The sequence below is a fragment of the Myotis brandtii genome, unplaced genomic scaffold (assembly GCF_000412655.1).
Source record: "Myotis brandtii unplaced genomic scaffold, ASM41265v1 scaffold197, whole genome shotgun sequence".
In the NCBI taxonomy this organism is placed as follows: domain Eukaryota; kingdom Metazoa; phylum Chordata; class Mammalia; order Chiroptera; family Vespertilionidae; genus Myotis; species Myotis brandtii.
Window position 1 is genome coordinate 1,635,835 of NW_005357346.1, and position 14,604 is coordinate 1,650,438.

The following is a 14,604-nucleotide window of genomic DNA, read 5'->3' on the forward strand; positions in this document are numbered from 1 at the left end:
TAAGAAGAAAATGCATTTACTGAAGGATAATGGATAGTTAGTAAAATCTCCAGGAGGGTGGAAAAGCCAATTCATACCGCTGAACTAGAAGCATAAAGACTCTACTAACACAGCCTGTGGGCACAGACCCTGCAGCTAACAATGCCAACCTCACCAAGCTGCCATACTGCCACCCTGAGTCCTGGCTTCCTCGTGTGACTCACTTCATTCAAAATCTAGGGTGGGTCATATTATCAGTGCCCTGGTTACAAGAAAGGCTAGAAAATGATTACCTGTGGGAGCCACCCTTGCTGGAAAAAATGGTTTCAGTTCATGTGGTGGTTCTATTTAACGGGGCAAGGTAAGAAGCAGCAGTGTCTCCCAACCTCCTGCTAGGAGTCCATTAATTGAAAAGCAGTGCAAGGTAGAATTAGAACTCAAGGTTTCAGGATCCAAGCTCAGTTTTATTTGAGACAAATATTTCTCACTCTGACTGGTTTGGCTCAGTGGATATAGGGTCGGCTCGTGGACTGAAGGGTCCAGGTTTGATTCTGGTCAAGGGCATGCACGCACGGTTGCAGGCTTGATCCCTAGCCCTGGCTGGAAAGCATGCAGGAGGCAACCAATCAATGTGTCTCTCTCACATCGATGTTTCTGTCTCTCCCTCTCCCTTCCACTCTCTCTAAAAATCAATGGAAAAATATCCTCGGGTGAGGATTAACAACAACAAATGACAAATATTTCTCTAAAATTATAATCTTTTTATCCCTATATAATGGTTTCTTCAGTTCAGATTATTAATCAGAACATTTCTTTTTTAAAAAAAATATATTTTATTGATTTCAGAGAGGAAGGGAGAGGGAGAGTGATAGAATCATCAATGATGAGAAAGAACCATTGATTGGCTGCCTCCTGCATGCCCCCTACTGGGAATCAAGCCTGCAACCCATGCATAAGCCCTTGATCAGAATTGAATCCAGGACCCTTCAGTACGATTGATTTCAGAGAGGAAGGGAGAGGGAGAGAGTGATAGAATCATCAATGATGAGAAAGAACCATTGATTGGCTGCCTCCTGCATGCCCCCTACTGGGAATCAAGCCTGCAACCCATGCATAAGCCCTTGATCAGAATTGAATCCGGGACCCTTCAGTACGCAGGCTGACGCTCTAGCCCAGTGATGGCAAACCTCTTGAGCTCGGCGTGTCAGCATTTTGAAAAACCCTAACTTAACTCTGGTGCCGTGTCACATATAGAAATTTTTTGATATTTGTAACCATAGTAAAACAAAGACTTATATTTTTGATATTTATTTTATATATTTAAATGCCATTTAACAAAGAAAAATCAACCAAAAAAATGAGTTTGCGTGTCATAGGTTCGTCATCACTGCCTAGCCACTGAGCCAAACCAGCTAGGGCCAGAACATTTCTTTTTCTCAAATGCCCCCTTCAGTTCATTTGGCTTTGAAGTTATTTCTGGAGCAGGTGCTGGAGCTTGGGGAACAATTTCAATGCATTCTGTGTTGTCACTTCCATCACTTCTTCCACTGAGATTCCTTTCACCTGGGCAATATATTCTGCTGAGATGGTAATGTTTTGGGGTTCATTCCGTACCTGAAAGAGAACAAAGCAGACACTAAATCAAACATGATTGTCAAAAGAAGCAATCCTCGAAGACTGTAGATAAAATAGAAGAAAATGAGTTGGTAAGCACAGCCGATGAGTTCTTTTTTTAATGGGGGTGGGGGATGGTGGGAGGCAATAAGGGGAGAAAGTCTTGAACTTCAGCTTAGAAGCTATAACTACACACTGACTGTAAGTCTATGTTGCTCTTGAAAAGAGCTGTGGGGTATTAACAACTGAGGTCCCAGCATCTAGCAGTCTGCAAACAGTGGACACTTGGCAACCTGCATGACTGATGGGTTAGCTGTCCTTTGGTTTATTGCTTAACTGAGTGATTGTAAAGGTCACTGCTCTGCTGCTTGGCCCCTTCACCTCACAGGCTACATACATTACAGTTTGATTCAAGAAATGTCACCGTACACATTCAAGAAGTACCAGTACATATTTGGAAGGCTAAACAGATATGTACTGGTATTTCACTGAGTCTAAGATGTATTTCCCTCCTATTTTAACATCTCTGAAATTGATACATATTTTACTTGGATTCAATGATATGTCATTGTATAACTGGCAGTGTTTTTCTTTTTCATTCTAATGTTCACAAAACAGTGGTGCATCTACAATCATTTAGATTGTACATTTAGATTTGATGAAATGTATTATTGTTATTATCTACTTAGGATGATAACATTGAGAGGAATAAAATATCTATTAAGTTTAAGAAAAATAACCTGATAACATTCATCAGATATAATTGTGTTGAAAACAACCCAAATCACAATATCAAGTTAAATATACTATGGTAGATTCACATACTGGAATATTATACACTTATTATACTTGTACTAGAAGAAATAGGGCCTCATTATAACAATCTAATTAAAAGGAGAAAAATAAGCATTTATTGAGCATCTTACTATATACCAGATACTGCTAGATACATTACTCCATTTAATTCTCACTATAGTACTTCAAAGTATTTACTATTTTGCTTACATTTTATAAGTGAAGAACATTTCAGAGACATTAGTAACTTGCTCAAAGTCAAACAGCTAGTGCGTAGCAGAGACAGGATTTGAATCTAGGTCTTTCTGACTCTTGACATTGAACTTTTTGCTATACTGGTCTGGCTTTCATTACCACATAGACGAGGACATGGTCCATATCAAATATTATTCTGTGGGGCATAACAATTATATTTAGAAAAGACCTGAAATTAAGTTGATATAACCTCTCAACCTAGTGTTAAAATAGGATTCCATTGTACTTACACTGTGATGAGAAACACAGACAAATCAAAATTAGCTCAAATGAAAGACACAATCTAAATCAAGCATATCAAATTTGCGGCTGGTGTGCCCCAGGCATAACGAGGCTGCGAGTTTTACATACTTGATCTCAATCATGTGGAAAACAGAAAATGACTTACCTGTTTTTCTGGTCCTAGTGCAGGTGAATCTGTTTCCAAGCAAATGGAGGTTAAAGGCAACTGTTTCACAAGTTTCTGCTTCTTAGAGAAAAGAAAAAGCTAGTAAGTTTAAAAAAGAGTAATAAAGAATTTTTTTAAAAAGAACATTAAACCCACATGCCAATGCATTCTACTCTGCAAGAGCTTAAAATTCATGCTTCAATATTCAATTGATACATGCTCACTACGTTCTCATTCTATTACTAACAGGTTTAAATAGCAACATTCATTGCCAAAAATTATCCAGAGACTCCAGGGACCCAGGGAGTAGTAACCAATAGCACACCCAGCAAGGGAGTCAGACACCGGACATCACCATCCCACTGAGAGAGCTCAGGAACAGACTTCTGTTGCTTCTCCACCACACTCGGTGCTTCTTCCTACTGTTCACTTTAAGCCACTCGGGCTTTCTGTTTATAAATCCAAAGTTCATATGCACCTTTTAGATTAGGTGGCGGATGGTTTTGTTTTCTTCTTTTTAATTTTCTGTCTGGATTATAAGGATTGCAATTAACCCAATGACTTTTATACCAAGAACGTAATTCTTTTGCTGCCACTGCACTGTTAAAGTTAAAAATGGCAGGGAGACACATGATGCAGAGTGGAATATTATTAGAATGAATTGTTTGAAGATTAAAATTTCAGAGGCACAGAAATAGGTATGCTCATGCACTGCTGGTAGATAAAAGTTAAACTAGCATAAACTTTTTAAAGAAAACGTAACAGTTTAATCAAATTTTAAAATGTACACCCTTTCCTCAGTGATTCCATTTAGAGGGAAAACTGCACAAGTGTGCATATGTAAGATGTACAAAGGTATTCACTCAGGCACTGTTTATAACAGTGAAAAATTAGAAACAGTCTAACCTTTACTTAAAGTAATGCTTAAATAAATTACGGTACATCCACATTATGAAATATCATACTATCATTTTATTTATTTATTTTTATTTTTTTAAAAATATATTTTATTGATTTTTTTACAGAGAGGAAGGGAGAGGGATAGAGGTAGAAACATCGATGAGAGAGAAACATCAATCAGCTGCCTCCTGCACAGTCCCTACTGGGGATGTGCCCGCAACCAAGGTACATGCCCTTGACCGGAATCGAACCTGGGACCTTTCAGTCCGCAGGCCGACGCTCTATCCACAGAGCCAAACCGGTTACGGCCATACTATCATTTTAAAGATGAGATAGGTCCATATTTATTGATACAATTAGATACCCATGAAGCTAACTCAAAACAAAAAGAGTAAGATTATCTTCTTATTTTATCTGAATTAATGTTAACAATGATTGTTTCTGAATTGTAGAATCTGGATTAATTTAAAATTTGTTCTTTTCTGAATTGATTCAATTTTCTATAATGTACAAATATTATCTTTAAATGTATTTTAGTTTTGAAAAAGAAACATGCCACAGCTAAAGGTTACTACTAAATAAGAAGTTTTCCACAAATGCTAAAAGTAGGAAAAATAAAAATAATCTTGGACTATAAAGTGACATGTGTAGAACACTCCATCTTATAATAGCAGAATGCACATTCTTTTCAAGTGTGTATGTTCTCTTCACCAAGATAGATCATATTCTGGGCCATTAAACAAACCTCAATCAATTTAAAAGAGGTAAAATCATACAATGAATGTCTCCTGAACATAGTCAAATTAAAGTAGGTATCAGAAATGGAAAGATATCAGGAAAATTCCTAAGTATTTGGAAATTAACAATACATTTTTAAATAGTCACTATGGTCAAAGAGGAAGTCTCAAGGTAAATTAGAAAACGTTATGAACTGAAAGAAAGTGAAAATACAGCAAAGATCACAAATAAACCTATGACCATATCAATACTTATACTAGAAGAAACAGAGCCTCATTATAACAATCAAATTAATATTTGTGGATTGTAACTATATGTGGTTAGTGCTAATGCAACTATTGCATTAAATATCTTTATTAGAAAACAAGGAAGGTTTCAAATAATCTAAGGTTCTACCTAAGAAACTATAAAAAGGATAATATATTGTCAAAAAAGTATTTGACGGAATCCAACATCCATTTTTGATAAAAACACTCAGCAGACTAAAAACAGAAGGAACTTCCTTAAACCCTAAAAGAAAACTAGCTCATAGTACACTTAATGGTAAAGGAATGAATGTTTTTCCATGATCAGGAAAAAGGCAAGGGTTTCTGCTTTTACTATTTCTATTCAACATTCTACTAGCTGTATCCAGTGAAATAAGGCAAGAAAAAGAAATAAAGGGCACAAATATTGGAAGGGGAAAAGTAAATATCTTTATTCAAAGATGACATGATTATCTACAAAAAAATCCTGAAAAATCTACAAAACACTACTAGCACTAATGAATATCAGTAAGATCACTTGATAAAAGTTTAATATATAAAAATCAACTGTAGCCGAAACCGGTTTGGCTCAGTGGATAGAGCATCGGCCTGCGGACTGAAAGGTCCCAGGTTCGATTCTGGTCAAGGGCATGTACCTGGGTTGCAGGCACATCCCTGGTGGGGGGTGTGCAGGAGGCAACTGATCGATGTTTCTCTCTCATCGATGTTTCTAACTCTCTGTCTCTCTCCCTTCCTCTCTGTAAAAAATCAATAAAATATATTTTTAAAAAATCAACTGTATTTCTATATACTAGCAATGAATAATTGATAACTAAAATTTTAAAACCAGTATCATTTAAAATAGAATGAAAAATATGAAATACTTAGAGGTAAATATAACAAAATATGTGCAGGATTTGTATGTTGAAAATTATAAAACATTGATGAGAGAAATCAAAGATCTAAATAAAGAGGTATGGTGTGTTCATATCAATTATTCCCAAATTGATCTATAGATTTAATGTAATTCCAATAAAAATCCCAGCCAGTTTTTTTTTTAAGAAATCAAGCTGATTCTAATGTAGATAGAAAGGCAAGGGACTTAGAATAGCCAAAATGATCTTGAAAATAAAGAAATAATTGGAATTCTCATAATATCTGATTTCAAAACTTATAAATCTAATGTAATCATGATAATATGATATTGACATAAGGTAGGGACCTAAGATTGATTTTTGTAATATAACTAGAATAATATCACAAGTGTTATATATAAATATATATTACATATAAAATATAGAAGCTTTTATTTTAAAGTGTATTTCACAAAGTATAGGTGGAAGTTTAATGAAAGAATTTACCTGTCCACTCCTTATGATAGAAGGAGGGATCGAGAAGAAGTACCCAGCTTTTACTCCTTCCATGGCTACGGATGGCCGACCGTCAAATGCATGGAGCAGCACTTTGTCAGCACCTCTCAAAAATAAAAGATAGATCAGAATTTCAATTTATGTCCTCAATGAGCGGTTTTTCCATTAATCAAATTGAACAGCAAAGATCAGAAATTTGGTCACTGTGATATAAATATGAGGTTCTATGACTTCTAAAGGAGGGATAAATATATAGTGTTCAAACAGTAGAATAGAAATATACTAACAATTCTTAACTTTCAGAATAAAATTATTAAATACAATTGAAATATAAAATTTTAAACAATTATTTAATCTTCCTATACCATTAAACATTTTCCAGAAGTTTGGGAACTGTCAAATTATTGTTCCTAATAGGAGGTTTTTAAGCAGTCAAATAGTCCTCAGTGAGAATGCTAGTGGAAGAGGAAATGGGGAGCTAAATGAGTCACAAATTGACTAATCAGCATTAGCTTCATAAAATCGCCTCCGGTTCTTAAAGAATGGCTGCTCAGCCTGCGTAAAAATCATGCTCTCAGTGATCCCAAAGGGTTCAGCACTCATTACTGGGAAATACCATGCTTTCTAGATGTAGGCAAGTACATTTACTTCACTATTTGATACTGTTTTTCGAATGGCAAGTATGACCATTAGTGGGTTATAACCACAAGTGAGTTATGAAAGCCATCTAGTGGGTCAAGACTGACCAGTGTATACACATACTTTTAATACCAAAAAAAGTATATATGTGTGTATATTAGTATCACTTCAAAAAGTTTGAAAAGTAATGCTATAAGATACATTTTAATTTTAGGGTTATAAATTACTTAATCCAATTTTTCATTTGTTTTACCCTGGCAAATGATTATAAATATCACAATCACACTGAAAACCTTGTAAAAAGTAGACTGACTTGTAAAACCACTTTAGTTGACTTCCCCTTTCTCCCTTCCTCTTTCCCCCTTCCCCTATTTCCTTTCGTTTAAGAAATCATATTAAAACATGGCCTGTTCTATGAGAAGATGGACTGGAATACCAAACATAAACATTAGGCACATTTGTCTCAGGATGTAAATACCTTGCTCATTTAAGAGGCTGATGGTGGGTCTTCCAGCTGAACGTGAGTGAACATTTCTGTTTAACAACAAAAAAATTCCTTTTAAGTATTTAATGTGACATTATTTTGTTCTATTAAAGTAATTAAGAGAAAAAGAAATATAGAGCTCCATTTCAAAAGAATCATTTTAATTTGCTCTATAGCATTTAATATCGGAAGATGGTTAATTAACCTACAAAGGCAAATTTAGTCTTTTGGCTAACTGGACCTGTCTGATTAGGACTTGTCTTTGCGCTTCCTTTTGTGCATCAGTGCCAGCAAATCTGGGGGAGAAATCCAGTCCCACCTATAACAGAGAAGTCAAATAGAATTACATTTTTCATGGTTTAATGAACCCCAAAAGGCATATTATGGAGCAGTACTATCCAAGAGAAAGATAATGGGAGCCATATGTGCAAGCCACATATATAATTTCACATTTTCTAGTTAGCCACATTAAAAACACTAACAAGAAATGGGTGAAATTAATTTTAATAATATACTTTATTTAATCCAGTATACTCCCAAACATTATCATTATTACTATACAGTAATGCATTATTTCAACACATGATCAATATAAAAATTATTGAGTTATTTTACATTCTTTCTTTGGGGTGCTAAGACTTTGAAATCCTCTGTGTGTTTTATACTTAGAGCACATCTCAATCTGGACCAGTCACATTTCAAGTGCTCAATAGCTACATGTGGTCATCACAGCGAACAGGAAAGATTATAAATGACTGCTTTCCTTGATATATTTTGGCATTCATTGTTATAATCTATATTCTGAATTTAACTGTTATTCTTATCTCTTATCTTTATTTTTAATTAGAAGTGGAATTTATTACCAAGTGATAAAAATGTTTTACAACTGTAAATTATTTAATAAAAATGTTGACTACACTCTAGCCTCTTTAAAGTATGCTTTGTATATACTACTTTAACTAACTAGAGAGATGACCCATATTTAAGCAAAAAAAGAGCATAGTATATAGAAATGATAATAAAGTATTAACATAAGCCTATGATGAGGCTTTCTATTGTTTCATCCCCAAGCTCTTTTGCTTATTGAGGAAGTATTGATGAGTTATTATTCAGCTGGATAGGGTGAACATAATTATCCAAGTTAGTTATAATCACCAATATTGAATTAAAGATTCTTTTCCTATATCACATGAAAGTCTGAATCAGAAGTCATTTGATCAGTTAATGGGTGTTTACCTCTCCAATTGCCAATAATCGATCCTTATAATTCTCGATAATGGGCAAAGCTACATCCAAATCCTGGGAGAAAACAAAGTAATTTGTTAAAACAGACGGAGAAGGAAACTGATATTTTATAAATACCTATTAAATGCCAGGCACTATGCTGTATTGGTTCTTTACACATATTCTATTCCTTTAACCAGTTGAGGAACTAGGAATAGTAATTCTAGAACGGTGAGTACTTCTATCTGGATAGTATCCCATACCTATTCAGGTCACGGGAATGAAACTGTTTATAAAGATTCACACTTAAACACTTTCTTCTGTTTAGGAGGCATTTCCTAGCATATAGAAGGACTGATTTGATTTCCTGGAATAGCTGAACAAGAGAGAAGAAAGCCACCTTTGTAAGTGAGGTTTGGGGAGTACATTATGTTATGTTCTCCTTTTAGGGTAACATTGGTTTGTGAGTTTGTCATAGTGATAATCCCATACACTCTTTGTACTCTTTGCACTGATTTCTTTTGTCTTGATAATCCTGTTTAGCCTATTTTTGTTCTACAGGTTCAACAATATAAACACTAAGTATCATATATGTGCTTGTCTGTAATCATTGAAGTAACTGTGTACCATTAGTTTCCATACTATTATTATTACACTTAGAGAATTTGCCCTCTGAGGTTTCCCTTGTCAGACAAGGGAAAGGCAAATATGTAGAAAATTTGCTTCTTTTAAGATATGTGAGTTGCAAGGTACCTCTGAGGATAATTTAGGTTGCAGTTCAAATGTCACCGCCTCAGACAGGCCTTCCTTGACTACACAATCTAAAAACTAGCATCCACAATCCCTATCACATAATCTTATTTTATTGTCTTTAAAGCACTTAGTGCTACCAAAAGTTTTCCTGTTCATGTATCTAATTGTTGATTGTCTGCCTCCATCTAGAACCTACTTTCATGAGAGGGATATTACTCTAAAGTGCTTGGAATGCAGTAGGAGCTCAGTACACACTTGGTTGACTAACGAAATGAATGCCTATAGCTATAAATCTCTACATAAATGAAACAAATGCCATCCTGCTATGATCCCCAACATTTTCGGAATTGTAACTCTCTGGGGAAATTTTATCACATCAACAACTCAGGAGAGTTACAGAATAAGTATTTATTTTTACATGAAGTTGAATTCAATGTAATTTTGTTGCAAAATAAGTAGAGCTACTTAGGGTATTTAAATGTAGGGATACAGATTCGTTATTACGAAAGAATGGACCTCATCTCTTAATTTATTCATAGATAACACAAAGTCTTCACTTTTTCAAAATGGGGCTGTTGATCCCAATATGTAATAAAGCGCTCAAGAAACTGTGCATCTCCCCAGTGCTGAGTCAGGAGTCAAGGCTATGGTGAGTCAGTGATATCTCATGGGTAGGATCTTTTTTAGAGAGGGTATGAAAGCCATGCAGTTTAGTAGATCAAGATCACTCCTATAGGGATGGTTCAACGTTCAAAGATACTGTGTACTTCAGCTCATCTGTTCCCTCACAGTACTACATCTATGAATTGGTATCTTTCTTTCTCTGGATACTTTATCACCTTTCTGCCAAATCAATATAACAATGTGATAAAAAAAGTAAAAACAAATCACATGTAATTCTACAAGATTGTCACAACTACTATCATTTCTGTTTTTCTTTACAGTCTTTTCCTTATAGGATATATTTTTATATGATGCCACTCATTGTGAATAAACCGTCTGTATCCTGCTTTTCTCCCTATATTATACTGCAAACATTTTCCATGTTACTACATAAATTTTATAGTCTTCATTTTTAAAAAAAAATATATTTTATTGATTTTTTACAGAGAGGAAGGGAGAGGGATAGAGAGTTAGAAACATCGGTGAGAGAGAAACATCAATCAGCTGCTTCCTGCACACCCCCTACTGGCTATGTGCCCCCAACCAAGGTACATGCCCTTGACCGGAATCGAACCTGGGACCCTTGAGTCCACAGGCTGACGCTCTATCCACTGAGCCAAACCAGTTAGGGCTTATAGTCTTCATTTTTAATAAATGCATTATATTTACTACTCTACAAGCGAACTAATTATTCCTTTATTTCTGAACCCTTAAGCTATTCCCCCTTTTTCTCTATTACAGGTAATTCTGCAACAAACATCTCTGGGAAAGAAGGTAGCATTGCCTTCTTTTAGATTATTGTCTTACACTATAAATCAGAAAGTAAAGGACTGAGTCAAAGGTATTATCATGTTCCATGGTTCTTGTTTTATCTGACTGTTACTGTTACCTTTAATGTGACACTTCTTTGTTCTTCTGGTGAAAGTCCTTGAACTGGATGAACACCCAAGCATGGCAGGACAAACCTGTTATACCTAACAGTGTAGAATGAATTGAGAAGCCGAATATTAGACTAGCAGACAATGTTACTCTAAAGAATAAGTAGGAAATATTTTTTTAGGGCTATGTTAATATTTTCCTTCTCTTTCTCTTTAAAAATGGATAATCTTTGATATCATGAACATGACATCATAACTGCATCCTTATTAGCAACTCTTTAAGTTCTTAATGAGAAGTCGCACCTTTCTGAAAGCTGCATAATCTTTTCAAATTCTCCTGAATGTTCAGCGACCACCACAAGAGCCGTAACATTGGCCTGAAACAAAAAAGAACAGAATAGACTAGCTAGAGTTTTGAGCAATAATCCAATATAATTAAACAGAATTATAAAATTTTCTGTGCTTTTAGTTATTCTTGCTCATCCATACTCCGTCAGTATAATCATAATGGCTATCACTGAATACTTATTATGTTTCGGGCACTGTGTTCAGTGAAAAAAAAATATTACCTCAGTTTAATCTATACAACCTTATGAGGTGGCATTGCTATAATCCATTGTATAGATCAGGAGACAGAATTCTGGATGGAGTGAAATAATTTGCCCAAGATCATTAGGCCTGTGTAACTCCAAAGCCTACACTCCTAATTAATGTCATAGTGAAAGGTGCTTGAATATAAAAATATACTGGCAGCTGCTTCTAAACTAATACTTTGGGGGAAGACCATGAAATGCTAGTGATAATGAATTTCATAAGCACTTCCAAAAATTAATAATTTTTCTCAAACAAATCAAAATGGTTCCCAAAACTTTTATCATTTCTCCAAAATCCCCAGGGTAATGTTAATTTTAGAACCAACAGACGGATAATCTGTTCCATATTGCTGGTAAGTATGATGGCTGGGGGAACATGTTTTGTCGAGTAACACTCCCTCCACATTCTGCGTGGAGTAGGGTTCGGTATCTGAAAGAGGAGCCGCACAACAAATGAGAGAAAAATGACACGAGATAATTTTGCAATATTGGAGGACCAGGCGGGCAAGTCCCGAAGGACTTCCACCCATGCTCAGGCTGCTCCAATCTTTTATTGATCTGGAGTAGCCCTTAGGGTAAGGAGGTTTCAATGACACACAGATCAGCAGACAATTTCCAGGAATAGACAAAGTATCTGATTAGCTCATCAGTAGATGATTTCCAGGAATAGGCAGAGTATCTGATCAACAATAGTCAACAAGGATCTACATAAGTATCTAAGGAATTAAGTGAACTAAGGTGGGGATGATGCTTCAACTATTATTACCTAAATTAACTGGGTGGTTCCTAGATTAACTGGGTGGTGCACAGTTCTGACCTTTGCTAGGACTTCAAAGGTTACTAGCTTTTGGGGGTCTGTCTAAACTCAGCTAGTGAAGACAATGAATGGAGTCCAGCAATGTTTCGATTCAGACTATCTTGTCTGTATCATTTTACTAGCGGTATGTTTTTGGACAAGTTAGTCTCTAGGCCTTAGTTTCCTCATCTACAAAATGGGCAATAGCTGCCTAAAAAATAGAAGGTTCCTCAGAAGGTGGTTGTGAAACATTAAATGAAATAATGTACAGAAAGGGCTTAGGTCAGTACTTGTCACACAGTAAACACTTAATAAATGCAACTTATTCTTACTGAAGCATTAATATAGCATATCTAAAACAAAAACCAAAAAGGGGCAATTATAGATATTGACTTACTTTCTTGGCTTTCTCCAACACATCATCCAGATCCTAAAATAAGCACAAGTTATCACAATTATTTTAGATGAGTAAGTAGCTGCTCTTTGGCTGTGTATATCACTGTACTAGTAGTTGAGGCACCGTAAAGAATGACAACGATGGCAAGTAACAGTGTGGTAGAATGTGAAGAACCTACACTGACTGACCCACCTTTCATTTCCTCTTTCTTTCTCTTAGTAACATTTGGCATCTGTTTCCACTCCACTGAGACAGAAACTGTTACTGTCAACTGTGGAGGGCACTTCCCTGTCTCTTACTTACCCCTCAGCAGCATTTAGGACAGGGGTCCTCAAACTTTTTAAACAGGGGGCCAGTTCACTGTCCCTCAGACCGTTGGAGGGCCGGACTATAGTTTAAAAAAAAACTATGAACAAATTCCTATGCACACTGCACATATCTTATTTTGAAGTAAAAAAACAAAACGGGAACAAATACAATATTTGTATTTGCATGTGGCCCGTGGGCCGTAGTTTGAGGAGCCCGGATTTAGGAGCTCCTCAGATATCCACCCCTCCCTTCCTGAAATATTTTCCATGCTTGGCTTCTGCAACACTGCTCACCTGCAAACACCACTCTTTTATTGGCTGCTACTTTTCAGTCTTCTTGACTGGCTCTTTCTCCTCTGACTTCAGGACCCTATGCTCCTCTCTCTGTACTCACCTGAAGTGATCTTACCCACGGGTTTAAGTGTCATTCATTACTATGCTAATGAGTCCCTGGTTGTTATCTTCAGCCTATAATTCTTTCCAAAACCCCAGATTCACATTTAAGAATGACTATAAAGAAAAATGTAAAAAACAAACAAACCTTTTTTTGAAAAAAAAAAAAAGAATGACAATATGACATCTCCACTTGGATGGATCTTAGGCTCCAACAAATGCCAACTCTGTGTTCTCCCCAACAAACCTCTTCCTTCGGCCTTCCCTCAGCTCAGGAAACAGCACCACCGTCCTCCCTACAGCATCAAGTCCTCGCTTCCCCTCCTTCTCCACATCCAATTCCCCAGCACATAGATCCTACTTCTAAAATATACCTTCAATCCATCTGCTTCTCTCAAACTCCCCTGCACCCACCATCACCTCTTGTCTATATACTGCAGAAGCTTCCAAATTGGTTTTCTAGCTTCCACCCTCGCTTTCCTGTTTGCCACACATCAGCAAAATTTTTTATTAGTAAATGGATATCAGATCTTGTCATTCTATTTTTTTTTTAAAAGGCAAGATTCGCATTGTTGTTTTAATGAAACCCAAACTCCTTACTGACCGACCACACCTGTCCCTGCAAACCTCTTCGGTCTTTTTCATGCCTCTCTCTTTCTAGCCCATCACGCTCCATCCAGCATTTGGTAGCATCAATGTGCCAGGTCAACCTGCCAGCGGTCATCACTGCCCTACACCCATCTTCTGTTTGAATAGACTCCGCTCTTCCTTCTCCATTAGAAGCCTCTGGTTTCCAATAGAGCGGGTAAGACACTTTGTAACTCTGATCTGGTGTGTGTATTATTCTTTCTGTTTGCAGGGGGTCAGGAAAAGTGGATTCCCAGCCGGGCCAAGCGCAGGTAGGGGGAAGAACTCCGGTAACCGGCAACAGCAAATGGAAGAGGAGACACCGGGCTTAGGCTATGCAGATCGGAAAGAAAGATCAGTACGACTGCGGTTAATAAATAGGGAGTTAGGAGCAAGTCGGTGCAGCGACAGACCGGCCTGGGTGAGTCTGGGGCTCCGTCCTAAGAAAGGAGAGCAAAGGTAGCCCGGACAAGTACGGGGGGACCGGGGTCTCCCCGCTCCCACGACCTGGCCTCGCCCTCACATACGCGGTCGAAGTCCGGGGCGGCAAGGTGGCAGTGGCAGT

At 36.7% G+C, this 14,604-nt stretch overlaps 1 protein-coding gene across 4 annotated transcripts; it reads right to left on the reverse strand.

Moving 5' to 3' along the window:
- Nucleotides 1-1,415: 1,415 nt before the first annotated feature.
- On the reverse strand, nucleotides 1,416-14,598 carry TATDN3 (TatD DNase domain containing 3). Of its 4 annotated transcripts, none has more exons than XM_014538789.1 (10): nucleotides 14,567-14,598; nucleotides 12,712-12,744; nucleotides 11,229-11,302; nucleotides 10,937-11,021; nucleotides 8,644-8,706; nucleotides 7,617-7,726; nucleotides 7,402-7,457; nucleotides 6,276-6,388; nucleotides 3,032-3,109; nucleotides 1,416-1,593 (listed from the first exon to the last, which is right to left on the reverse strand). In XM_014538789.1, exons 3-10 carry the CDS (start codon nucleotides 11,243-11,245, stop codon nucleotides 1,450-1,452), a joined length of 666 nt encoding a protein of 221 aa, XP_014394275.1. In that variant the 5' UTR covers nucleotides 11,246-11,302; nucleotides 12,712-12,744; nucleotides 14,567-14,598; the 3' UTR covers nucleotides 1,416-1,449. The 4 variants fall into 4 exon arrangements, with proteins under 4 accessions (XP_014394275.1, XP_014394272.1, XP_014394273.1 ...); XM_014538786.1 differs by lacking the exon at nucleotides 14,567-14,598 and adding an exon at nucleotides 13,561-13,839 and having other exon boundaries at nucleotides 3,032-3,130; XM_014538787.1 differs by lacking the exon at nucleotides 14,567-14,598 and adding an exon at nucleotides 13,561-13,838 and having other exon boundaries at nucleotides 3,032-3,112.
- Nucleotides 14,599-14,604: the final 6 nt, after the last annotated feature.